Source organism: Diaphorina citri, unplaced genomic scaffold (genome assembly GCF_000475195.1).
Source record: "Diaphorina citri unplaced genomic scaffold, Diaci psyllid genome assembly version 1.1 scaffold1021, whole genome shotgun sequence".
Classification (NCBI taxonomy): Eukaryota; Metazoa; Arthropoda; class Insecta; order Hemiptera; family Psyllidae; genus Diaphorina; species Diaphorina citri.
In genome coordinates this window covers 25,445-37,101 of record NW_007378451.1, presented here as the reverse complement: position 1 = coordinate 37,101, position 11,657 = coordinate 25,445, and the positions used below count along the sequence as shown (strand labels likewise).

At 39.3% G+C, this 11,657-nt stretch overlaps 1 protein-coding gene across 1 annotated transcript in view; it reads left to right on the top strand.

Moving 5' to 3' along the window:
* The window catches only part of LOC103513756 (protein takeout), a gene marked incomplete in the record, with an annotated part of 26,788 nt that overhangs the window by 3,427 nt on the left and 11,704 nt on the right, over positions 1-11,657 (top strand). Inside the window, 1 exon segment of the mRNA XM_026826874.1 lies at positions 9,569-9,602. Coding sequence (XP_026682675.1) covers positions 9,569-9,602 — 34 coding nt within the window.

Below are 11,657 nucleotides of genomic sequence, written 5' to 3'. Positions count from 1 at the left end.
CTCTCTCTCTCTCTCTCTCTCTCTCTCTCTCTCTCTCTCTCTCTCTCTCTCTCTCTCTCCTTTTCTCTCCCTCTTTCTCTCCGTCTCTCTTTTGAATGGGTATCGATATTTTCAAGTTTTTTTTTTCGGCTCTATGCTTAGACTTCATGAGTAGGTAGATAGATTTCCAAGAAATGCTAGATACCTATTTGATATACAAGTGGATACTTGAAATTTTAAACTCAATATTATCTATCACAAATATCACAATACCAAATACATTTTTTACTACTGATCTATAGCAGGAGTTGCTTCTTTTCCTCCTCCTCCTTCCCTTCCCATTCCTCCTCCCCTCCCTTCTCCTTATCCTTCTTCTTCTTCTTCTTCTTTTCTTTTTTTGCCGGTCGATCGACCATGGAGTAAACGCTCCTTTTGTTCCTTCTTCTTTTCCCTTTTTTCTTCTTCTCCTGTTCCTCTCCCTCATCCATCTCTTTCATGTTCTACTTCTTCTCCCTCATCTCTTCCATCTTCTTCTCCTTCATCTTCTTCATCTTGTCCTCCTCCTCCTCTTTTCTTCTTCTCCTTCATATTTTCCTCCCCTTCTTCTCCTCTTTCTCTCCCTCATCTCCTTCTTCTCCTCCATCTTCTTCATCACGTAGAACATCTACATCAAGTATGTTTTCAATCTCGTCAGCATCAATAGCTTCATCCAGCTCAATAAACAATACAATACGATGAATATCATGATGGATAGTAGGGAGATCATTTGCATCCAAACCAGTGGCGTAGCCTAGTTAGTAGCCTTGCTGTAGCCTTGCTCTATGCCGCGGGTTCGATTCCCGATTCTTCGTGATGAAGAAGATGATGAAAGAGATGAGGGAGAGGAGAAGAAGAAGAAGAAGATGAAAGAGATGAGGGAGAGAAGAAGAAGATGAAAGAGATGAGGGAGAGAAGAAGAAGAAGAAGATGAAAGAAGAAGAAGAAAAAGAAGATGAAAAAGAAGAAGATGATGAAAGAAGAAGAAGATGACATCAATAACTTCATCCAGCTCAATAAACAATAACATACGATGAATATCATGATGGATAGTAGTAGGTAGATCATTTGCATCCCCACTAGTGGCGTAGCCCGCAATGGACGCTATTAGAGTAACGCCTGTACGTCTGAGTCCACTCCATCCAGTCGGCCCTTAAGGTATTATTATGTAGCTATTTATTATTTTATTTCATCTCACGATTCTTTCACAAGCTCAATAAACCTTGAGCTGACCCTCCAGTTTAGGTTCGCTGTTCTAGAGTTGGACTCACCGTGTCCGCTTTCACAAGCTCAATAAACCTTGAGCTGACCCTCCAGTTTAGGTTCGCTGTTCTGTTCTAGAGTTGGACTCACCGTGCAGACTTCGTCTAAAACTTTTGCAAGAAAGCTCAAGTTTGTGTCGACTGATGAGAAAACAGCTCTATGGCAATTCATTCTTAGATCTTCATTACAACTTACACCTCTTTCTTCTATATCCTTTTTTATCATGTCTTGGTATCTCATCCTAGATAACTAGATCTTCATTCTTCTCATTAAATTTTCTTTTTGTCTCATCGTCCACAGGTCTTCCTGTGGATCTTCTGCGTCCTCCAAGAACTCTTCTTCAACGGTAGGCCCTGTGCCAAGGATGGCCTCACCACGTCCGGCCGACTTCAGGCCATGCGCGCGCAGGTCTTGCTCGTCCGCTTCGTCTTCTTCCGGTAGTTCTCGGAAAGGCCGAGGCTAACTGAATAGAAGTTGAGCTCCCGATTGACTCCTCAGATTACTGAACTAAGATTGGACATAAAAGAACACGGGGTTACTGGACTAAGTTTAGACTTAAACATAAAGGAGGACACTTGCTCGTCCGCTTCGTCTTCTTCCGGTAGTTCTCGGAAAGGCCGAGGCTAACTGAATAGAAGTTGAGCTCCCGATTGACTCCTCAGGTTACTGAACTAAGATTGGACATAAAAGAAGACGGGGTTACTGGACTAAATTTAGACTTAAACACAAAGGAGGACGATTAGGGACAAGGACTCTGTTATAGTTTCCCTCTGTAAATAAATCTCAATTAAAGGCAATAAAATTACAAAGTTTTCTGTGTAAAAGGACCCTACAAAATAATAATGACTTGTTCCTTGTTCTGCTTGTTCAATTCCTAGTTACATGGATTTAGCCGTGTAGGAAAGGCTATTAAATTTGTCCTTGGGTAAAGGGTCTTTTCGGTCTCATTGTGGTAATTGAAATAAACAAGGGGTTTTCTAATTCTAGTTCATGTCGTTCCTTCAACACGAAGACTTTCAGGAGCAACAAAGATTTCTATTTTAAAGTTCCATTCCTTTTATCCCTCTCCTTCGTCTTCTTCTTTATTCTTTGTCTTACTCTTTTTCCTTCTTCCTCTCCTCTTCTGACATAACGTCGTTTCGTTGAAGTCTTATTTTGTCTCCTTTGTTTCCCAGCGCAAACATTATCATCCTTATTCTATTGACACAGCTCTTCACTTGTTTTGTGTGAAAAGCTGAAAAGACTTCTCGTCGCTGGGTTCTAGTTACATGGATTTAGCCGTGTAGGAAAGGCTATTAAATTTGTCCTTGGGTAAAGGGTCTTTTCGGTCTCATTGTGGTAATTGAAATGAACAAGGGGTTTTTTAATTCTAGTTCATGTAGTGCCTTCAACACCAAAAGACTTTTAGTTTAGGAGCAACAAAGATTTCTATTTTCAAGTTTACTTCTTTTTATTTTTCTCCTTCGTCTTCTTCTTTATTCTTTGTCTTACTCTTTTTCCTTCGTTCCCTCGTCTTCTGACAAAACGTCGTTTCATTGAAGTCTTATTTTGTCTCCTTTGTTTCCCAGCGCAAACATTATCATCCTTATTCTATTGACACAGCCCTTCACTTATTTTGTGTGAAGAGACTTCTCGTCGCTGGGTTCTTAACTTTTCTTCTCCTCTTCTTCTTCTTCTTCTTCTTCTTCTTCTTCTTCTTCTTCTTCTTCTTACTTTTTTTCTTTCCGTTTCTAACTTCTTTTTAGTTCGTTGATGTCGTTGTCTCCTTCTGCATCTTCTTCTTCTTCTTCTTCTTGTTCTTCTTCAAATTCATCTCCTCTGCCTTCTTCTTCCTCTTCCTTCTTTTTCTTCTTCCTCTTCCTCTTCCTTCTTTTTCTTCTTCTGCTTGTTCTTCTTTTTCTTTTGCTTCTTTTTTTCAGTTAAAGCTAGGTAAATACAAACAGAGCGTTTCTCAGGGTACCTTTTTTTAATTCTCCTTCTCTCCCTCCCCTCCCTCTGTCCCTGTCTCCATCTCTCTCTCTCTCCCCCTCCCTCCCTCCACCTCACTTCTTCTTCTCCTCCTCTCTCCATTTCTCACATTTTTTTTCTTTATCTCGAGTGAATTCTTTAACCACAGATTTCCCCCCCGCCTCAAAATAATATCTCGTATTTCAGAAGAAGAAAACGACACCCCTCTCCCCCCTCCCTTCGCATTTGGAGGGGAGAGGGCCTCCCAAAAGGAGGGGAGGGGAAGAAAGAGAGGGTATTGAGAAAAAAATAAAAGGACTTCCCGGGAGAATTGACGATTTTGAGGGGAGAAAGAAAAAATAATGTTTATTTACCTTTTCTTCTTCTTCTTCTTCTTCTTCTTCTTCTTCTTCTTCTTCTTCTTCTTCTTCTTCATCTTCTCCTTCTTCCTCTTCTTCTCCTTCTTCTTTTTCTTAGAGTAGCGGCTATCGGATAACTCAAAGCAAACACACAAACTATACAACTTTGGAATTACAAACATTCTACACATTCTCGAAAAAAAAAAGGATCAGGGATACAGAACGAATAGAAAGAGAGTCAGAGAGGAAGGGAAAGGAAAGAATGAGGGTGGAAGAAAAAGAGAAAGATAATAAAAAAAGGAAGATCATTAGAGGAGAGAGAGAGAGAGAAAAAAAATGTGTTTTTAGGTTTATTGGAGAAAAACAAGAAGAAGAAGATAGAAAGAGAAAAGGAAAAAAGAAGAGAGGAAAAATCAGGAGAAGAGAGAATGAGATAGAAAGAGAGTAAAAATGAGAGGAGAGAAAAAGAAGGAGAGGGAAAATGTGACATGGTAACTGAAGGAGAGAGAGGAATATAAAAGGGATACTATTTAAAACGAAATGGAAAAAGGTAAATAAATAAAATACAGTTTTTAAACACTACATTTCTCTCTCTTTCCCTCCCTACCTCCCTTATTCTTTTTTTTCTCTCTCCCTCTCAATCTCTATTTTCCTCTTTCCACATTTTCTCTCACTTTTTCTCCAAGGAGCAACAAGGAAATGAGAGGGGTGTAATAAATTTTCAATAAGCTGACAAACAATCCTTTCCCTCCCTCTCTCTCCTCTCTCTCTCTCTTTCCGTCCTCTCTCTCTATCTCTCTCTCACTCTCTTTGTCCTCTCTCTGTTTTTCTCCCTCTCTTTCTCTCCCTCCCATATCTTTCAAAATAGGTACCTAGTAATAAAAGAAGACAAGATAATATACTGGGTAAGTAAGATGATTCTCCCTCTCTCTCCCTTCTTTCCTTTATTTTTTCTCTCTCTGTGTTTATTTCGTAGTGATCATAGAGAGAGAGAGAGAGAGAGAGATTCCTGTCTTCTTCATTTTCACCCATTTTAGAAGTCAGGAGAAGGAATGGACCAAGAGAAATGAGATTTATTTTGTATGATCGCCGTACAATTATTCTACGTATGCAATGTGCTTCACACAAAACATCATTTTTCCCTTACTATTGATCACAGTGTAATGTTGTGGTACCTACATATCTAGGTATAATTATAGAAATCTAGAATACAAAATTATTTGTCTCTTTCTCAGGTAGGTCTCTCTCTCTCTCTTAAATTAATGACCTACGAGAATGAAACTCGTAAAAAAGAGGACAAAAAGAAAAGAAATATAATGAAATTTCAACGATACATACAGTTGAGAAACGGTTAGACGACCAACGCAATGATACAAAAGGAATTTTGAACACGAATGAGAGAGAGAGAAAAAGAGAGACACTGAAAGTGAGAGAGGAAAAATACTGTGACCAAATCTATGCGCGTTTAAAAGGGTTTGACACTTGAGAGACAAAGATATACCTACCTAGGGAAAGAGAGAGAAAGTATACTTAAATAAAACGTTCTTCTATTCCAAAAATGCCCCCAAGTGTACAAATCAGGAGAGAGAGACTCTCTCTCTCTCTCTCTCTCTCTCTCTCTCTCTCTCTCTCTCTCTCTCTCTCTCTCTCCTTTTCTCTCCCTCTTTCTTTCTTTTTCTCTCCGTCTCTCTTTTGAATGGGTATCGATATTTTCGAGTTTTTTTTTTTCGGCTCTATGCTTAGACTTCATAAGTAGGTAGATAGATTTCCAAGTAATGCTAGATATTTGATATACAAGTGGATACTTGAAATTTTAAACTCAATATTATCTATCACAAATATCACAATACCAAATACATTTTTTACTACTGATCTATAGCAGGAGTTGCTTCTTTTCCTCCTCCTCCTCCTCCTCCTCCTCCTCCTTCCCTTCCCATTCCTCCTCCCCTCCCTCCTCCTTATCCTTCTTCTTCTTCTTCTTCTTCTTCTTCTTCTTTTCTTTTTTTTTGTCGGTCGATCGACCATAGAGTAAACGCTCCTTTTGTTCCTTCTTCTTTTCCCTTTTTTCTTCTTCTCCTGTTCCTCTCCCTCATCCATCTCTTTCATGTTCTACTTCTTCTCCTTCATCTTCTTCATCTTGTCCTCCTCCTCCTCCTCCTCCTTCATATTTTCCTCCTCATCTCTCTCTCCCTCATCTCCTTCTTCTCCTCCATCTTCTTCATCACGTAGAACATCTACATCAAGTATGTTTTCAAGCTCGTCAGTATCAATAGCTTCATCCAGCTCAATAAACAATACCATACGATGAATATCATGATGGATAGTAGGGAGATCATTTGCATCCAAACTAGTGGCGTAGCCTAGTTAGCTTGGTTAGAAGCCTTGCTCTATGCCGCGGGTTCGATTCCCGATTCTTCGTGATGAAGAAGATGATGAAAGAGATTAGGGAGAGGAGAAGAAGAAGATGAAAGAAGAAGAAGATGACGGAAGAAGAAGAAGAAAGAAGAAGATGAAAGAAGAAGAAGAAGAAGAAGATGATGACGAAAGAAGAAGATCTTCTTCTTCTTCTTCTTCTTCTTCTTCTTCTTCTTCTTCTTCTTCTTCTTCTTCTTCTTCTTCTTCTTCTTACTTTTTTCTTTTTTTTTCCGTTTCTAACTTCTTTTTAGTTCGTTGATGTCGTTGTCTCCTTCTGCATCTTCTTTTTCTTCTTCAAATTCATCTCCTCTGCCTTCTTCTTCTTCTTCCTTCTTTTTCTTCTTCTTTCTTCTTCTGCTTGTTCTTCTTTTTCTTTTGCTTCTTTTTTTCAGTTAAAGCTAGGTAAATACAAACAGAGCGTTTCTCAGGGTACCTTTTTTAATTCTCCTTCTCTCCCTCCCCTCCCTCTGTCCCTGTCTCCATCTCTTTCTCTCTCCCTCCACCTCACTTCTTCTTCTCCTCCCCTCTCCATTTCTCACATTTTTTTCTTTATCTCGACTGAATTCTTTAACCACAGATTTCCCCTCGCCTCAAAATAATATCTCGTATTTCAGAAGAAGAAAACGACACCCCTCTCCCCCCTCCCTTCGCATTTTGGAGGGGAGAGGGCCTCCCAAAAGGAGGGGAGGGGAAGAAAGAGAGGGTATTGAGAAAAAAATAAAAGGAGTTCCCGGGAGATTTGACGATTTTGAGGGGAGAAAGAAAAAATAATGTTTATTTACCTTTTCTTCTTCTCCTTCTTCCTCTTCTTCTCCTTCTTCCTCTTCTTCTCCTTCTTATTTTTCTGTGGTCAAATTCTCAAATTATATTGAGGATAAAATTCCATACCTCGTCTGGGATTGAACCCACGCCCTCCTGTTTACCAGGCGAGCGTCTTGACCACTACGCTACCGAGGCAGGTTTTGTTGACCGTGACAGAGAAAAATAATTGTGAAGAGAGAGAGAGAGGGAAAGGAAATAAGAGAGGAAGAGCCAAACCCCTGAAAGAGAAAGAGAGAGAGAAATGTTGGATGAAAGGTTTTGTGCTGTCATTTCAATTACTGTCCTTATTATTCATCTCTCTCTCACTCTGTCTCTGTCTTCCGTCGCCATATTTTCCTTCCTCTCTCCTTCTTCCGTTACCTTCTCTCTTTACATCCCTCCCTTTCTCTATCTCTCTCTCTTTCTCTCTCTCTTTCTCTCTCTCTCTCTCTCTCTTTCTCTCTCTCTATCTTTCTCGTATAAATAATGTCTGCTCTAGGAAATTCAATTTTCAGACTTCCAGTCAGCCAGGCAAATTTCCATAGAGAGAGAGAGATGTAATTATTATAAAGTGAGAAAGAGAAAGAGAGAAGTACGGCTAAACAGAAGAGAGGAAATATGAATGAGACTAGTGAGAGAAGATAGAACGGAAAAGAGAGAGAGAGAGAGAGAGAAAGAGAGATAGATAGATAGATAGATAGATAGATAGATAGATAGATAGATAGATAGATAGATAGATAGAGAGAGAGAGAGAGAGAAAGAGAGAGAGAAAAAGAGTAAAATAGAAAAGCGAAACAGAGAAAAGCGAAGAGATAATAACGGGAGTTGGAGAAGAAGATAAAAACAAAGAGTACTAGTGAGAATAGAGTCAAAATGAAAAGAGAAGGAAAGAGATAGAACAATAGAGATAAAATGGGAGGGAGAGAGAGAGAGAATGAAGATAAATACAGGGAAAGAGACATGGTAAGCATGAGTGAGAGAGGATAAGAGAGGAAGAGATGTAAAGAGGGGAAAAGTAATGAAAGAAGAGAGAGAAATAACAGAAAAAAAGGGGGGAGGTAAAAAAAGGGTATAGGGGAAAGAAGAATTAAAGGAGGAGAAATTATATGAATGAGAGAGAGAGAGAGGGAGGGAATTAAATTTTCGAAATAACGAGGGAAAATCATACAAAGCCAGGGGATAGAATTAATTCTGAAATTCTTACTATGAAAATAACTTACTTCTCATTACTTGTTAGAGTTATCAGCTTATTATTATTCTGAGATTTATTTTACAGTCGTAGCATAGGAATCTACTGACAAGATAGACTTAGCATGAGAAACTCTTCAATCTTCTGATAACTCTGATAAGATATCTAACAATCTTACACAAACATATGATTGCTAGTGCTAAGGCTAGTATGTTCTATGTTCATCGGATATTAATTCTAATTATTTCCTTGACTGACTCTAGTACAGTAGAACCTCGATTATTTTAACTAATGGGACCGAGGGTAGTTGAAAGAATCGAAGTTCCGTACAAAACAATGGGAAAAGGGCAAAACTTAGGTTCAAAAGAAGAAAATAGGTAATAAATACCCTATCGAATCCTTTGAAAGCTAGAAAATAATGCCTACTATGGAGTTGAAATAATGGGAGTTGAAATAATCGAGGTTCTACTGTATTCCATGGGTAAGAACTTGCTTATTTCCGAGAGGCCTTCTAGTTTCTAATGTGCATTTCCGCATATTGTGGATCATCAGAAATAAACTGACCCTCGGAATGCCTTCTGTACATATATACCGAAGGTTTGAGACGCAGGTTCGAGTCCAAGTCAAGTCACATAATTTAGCTTAGTTATACTTACCTAGTTACCTAGGCCAGGCCATTGGGGGAACGACATTCTTTGTGACGAGCCTTAATGCCTTATTGCTTCACAAATAAGATTCATTTTTTGTTAATGGCCCAAATAATAACCATTGAAGAAAAAAAGTACTTAAAAAAGAGATAGGTATAATCATCAATTGTATAATAAAAAATCAATAGAGCCAACACCATATAGTTATAGATTCAATAGCCAACACTATGTAGGTATAGCCAACATTATACAGGTATAGCCAGCAAGCACATGTGTTGTCAATAGCCAACATGTGTCCAGCCGATTACTGGGTCAAGTTGAGAAATATACTCTGTGCTGGCAAAATATACCAAAGCCTTAACTCGGACTTGAATGGAATACGAAATCCAGTGTCGAACAGATCGAACTACACTCTGGAATTTGTAAACAAAGAGTTTAAAAAAGAGTGTTTCACCGCCGTTTTTATTTCATAGCAATAAAACAAGTGCTACATTCTTTGTAATCTTATATTATAAGAACAATTTTATTATAAACTCTACCTATGGAATATACGAAACCTTGGTTAGACTACGGGAGTAAAGGGACTTTAGACTCGTATGGTCTATGTCGTAGCCTGCCCGATTGCCCATCGGCATCCTGTAGTATGCTTCTCATCAGATGGACAAGAAGGGACACAATACTTCCCATTGGGGTGCTGGGTCAACACGAGAGCACCAGAACCAGAAAGGAGCCCATCTGAGGGACATACTACGGGATGGGCATGCTACGACACAAACCACATGTGTCTAATGTAGCAGTAGTTTCAATGCTACAAAATGAAAACGGCGGTAAAACATTTGTCTTTCTTTTCTTTTTACACTTTAATGTCGAATTGTGGCCCCCGGCATGACAGAAAATCCCCTTTGTTAAAAGTGTCCCTGTTTTGATTTCAGCCCATTACACGAAGCCCTGTAGCCGACATGACCCAAAGCTTAGGCCAACCACTCACTATCAGGTAGACCATTCTTGACAGATACACTTGACACCTGATGAGCACACACACTATCAGGTAGAAGTGACTCTATCAGGTAGAACTGACTCTATCAGGTAGACCTGACTCTATCAGGTAGACCTGACTCTACCAGGTAGAACTGACTCTACCAGGTAGACCTGACACGATCAGGTACACCTGACTCTACCAGGTAGACCTGACACTTGATCAGGTCTACCTGATAATAATAATAATAATAGTGCTTATTTATACTGCTCGCGCCACCGAGGTTAAAATTCCATACCTCGGCTGGGATTGAACCCACGCCCTCCTGTTTACCAGGCGACCACTACACCACCGAGGCAGGGTGGCCATAGTGCACCTGATAGTGAGTGGCTGGCCTTAAAGCTTACACGGTCGACACACCTAGGAAAGATACCACGAGGTTGCCCCCGGCAAAACCTCTCTGAACTAATCTGAACTCATAGATATGTACAATATTGAGGATAAAATTCCATACCTCGGCTGGGATTGAACCCACGCCCTCCTGTTTACCAGGCGACCACTACACCACCGAGGCAGGGTATAAATTGCACCTGATAGTGAGTGGCTGGCCTTAAAGCTTGCACGGTCGACACACCTAGGAAAGATACCACGAGGTTGCCCCCGGCAAAACCTCTCTGAACTAGTCTGAACTCATAGATATGTACTAGAAACAGATCAAAAATTTCAAAATCTCATAAATTATTAATACACAAAGATCAGGAATTTCAAATAAAATTAACTACCTAACACAAAAAATTTGAAAAATTTGCTGATCGCACGAGGCAAATTTTTTTCCGGCCATTAGCAAGCATTGAACCCGGGGTCGTTCGCTTGACCTTGGTAACTGCAAGTCTAGAATCGTCTAGAATTCTAGACAAAGTCATGGTCGATGAGGTAATCATTGGAATTTATTATTATGGGATGCTTAAATTTATTATTATGGAATGCTTAAATTATGAAGGAACCGGTATTAGGACTGGGAAGATAACTAGTATAAGCTACTATGATTATGAGATTATCAGTACAATAAAATAGGTATAAAATTATAAATAATAGATCAGTTGCGCTTACTTGGGTGATGTTTCAAAGTCATAGAGCAGGAAAAATGAGGACCAACGGAATTTTTCTTTTTCTTCTACGACTTCTAGATACCGAGATAAATCGATTTAAAAAATACAGGTAAATCGTTAAGTTTGACGTCACGGCATACGCTCCCGTAGGCGATGACGTCATAATTCATGACCTCCACTTCGTTTGTTTGTGCGCAAGCGTTTCTGCGCATTTTGACGTTAAGTCTGACGTCACAACTCTTTGAACTTTGTCATTGGAACGGCAATTAAAAATTGAATTTTCGACCTTTTAAAGTTACTTTTTTGGAGTTTTGACCTCAGATTCGAATTTTTCACAACTTTTTACGTAGGAATCGACCTTTTATTAATAATATTTTCCCAATTGCAACTGCTCCATTACTTAAATAACAAAAAAATTGTGGGTCTCTTTAAGCCAGTGCTTTAAAGGTAGAAAAGTCTTAAAGATTACCAATTACGTCTGGGGGGGGTGAAGAGCAGCAGGGTCGTAAAGTCTGTAAAGGACTTTCCGCTAGCTCCTTGGGACTTCTTCAGAAGGCTTAAAAGAGTTCTCTTTGTAAAGGACCTTTTGGACATTGAAAAAAAAAGGCTGTGTACCGGAACCAACGAATCGCACATTTGGTTATTATTTATTAAATGTACGAAAAAGTAAGGTTAGAACTCTAGGATACAAACAAAAAAGGAACATACACCTAAACCATGAAGTCAATAATGGACCAGTCGAACAATGGAAAAAATATTGGAGTTATAAATGTCGATAAAAAAAAAAAAAAAAACACGGGACATGAGGATTACCTGCGACGGGAATTTGAGAAAGAGCCTTGCAGATCGAAAGAGCTGAAAGAGGCGCATGGTAACGAACAGGGAAGCGGAAGAGAGAGGAGGCCTAATGACCTTAATGACAAGGCGAGAGTATTT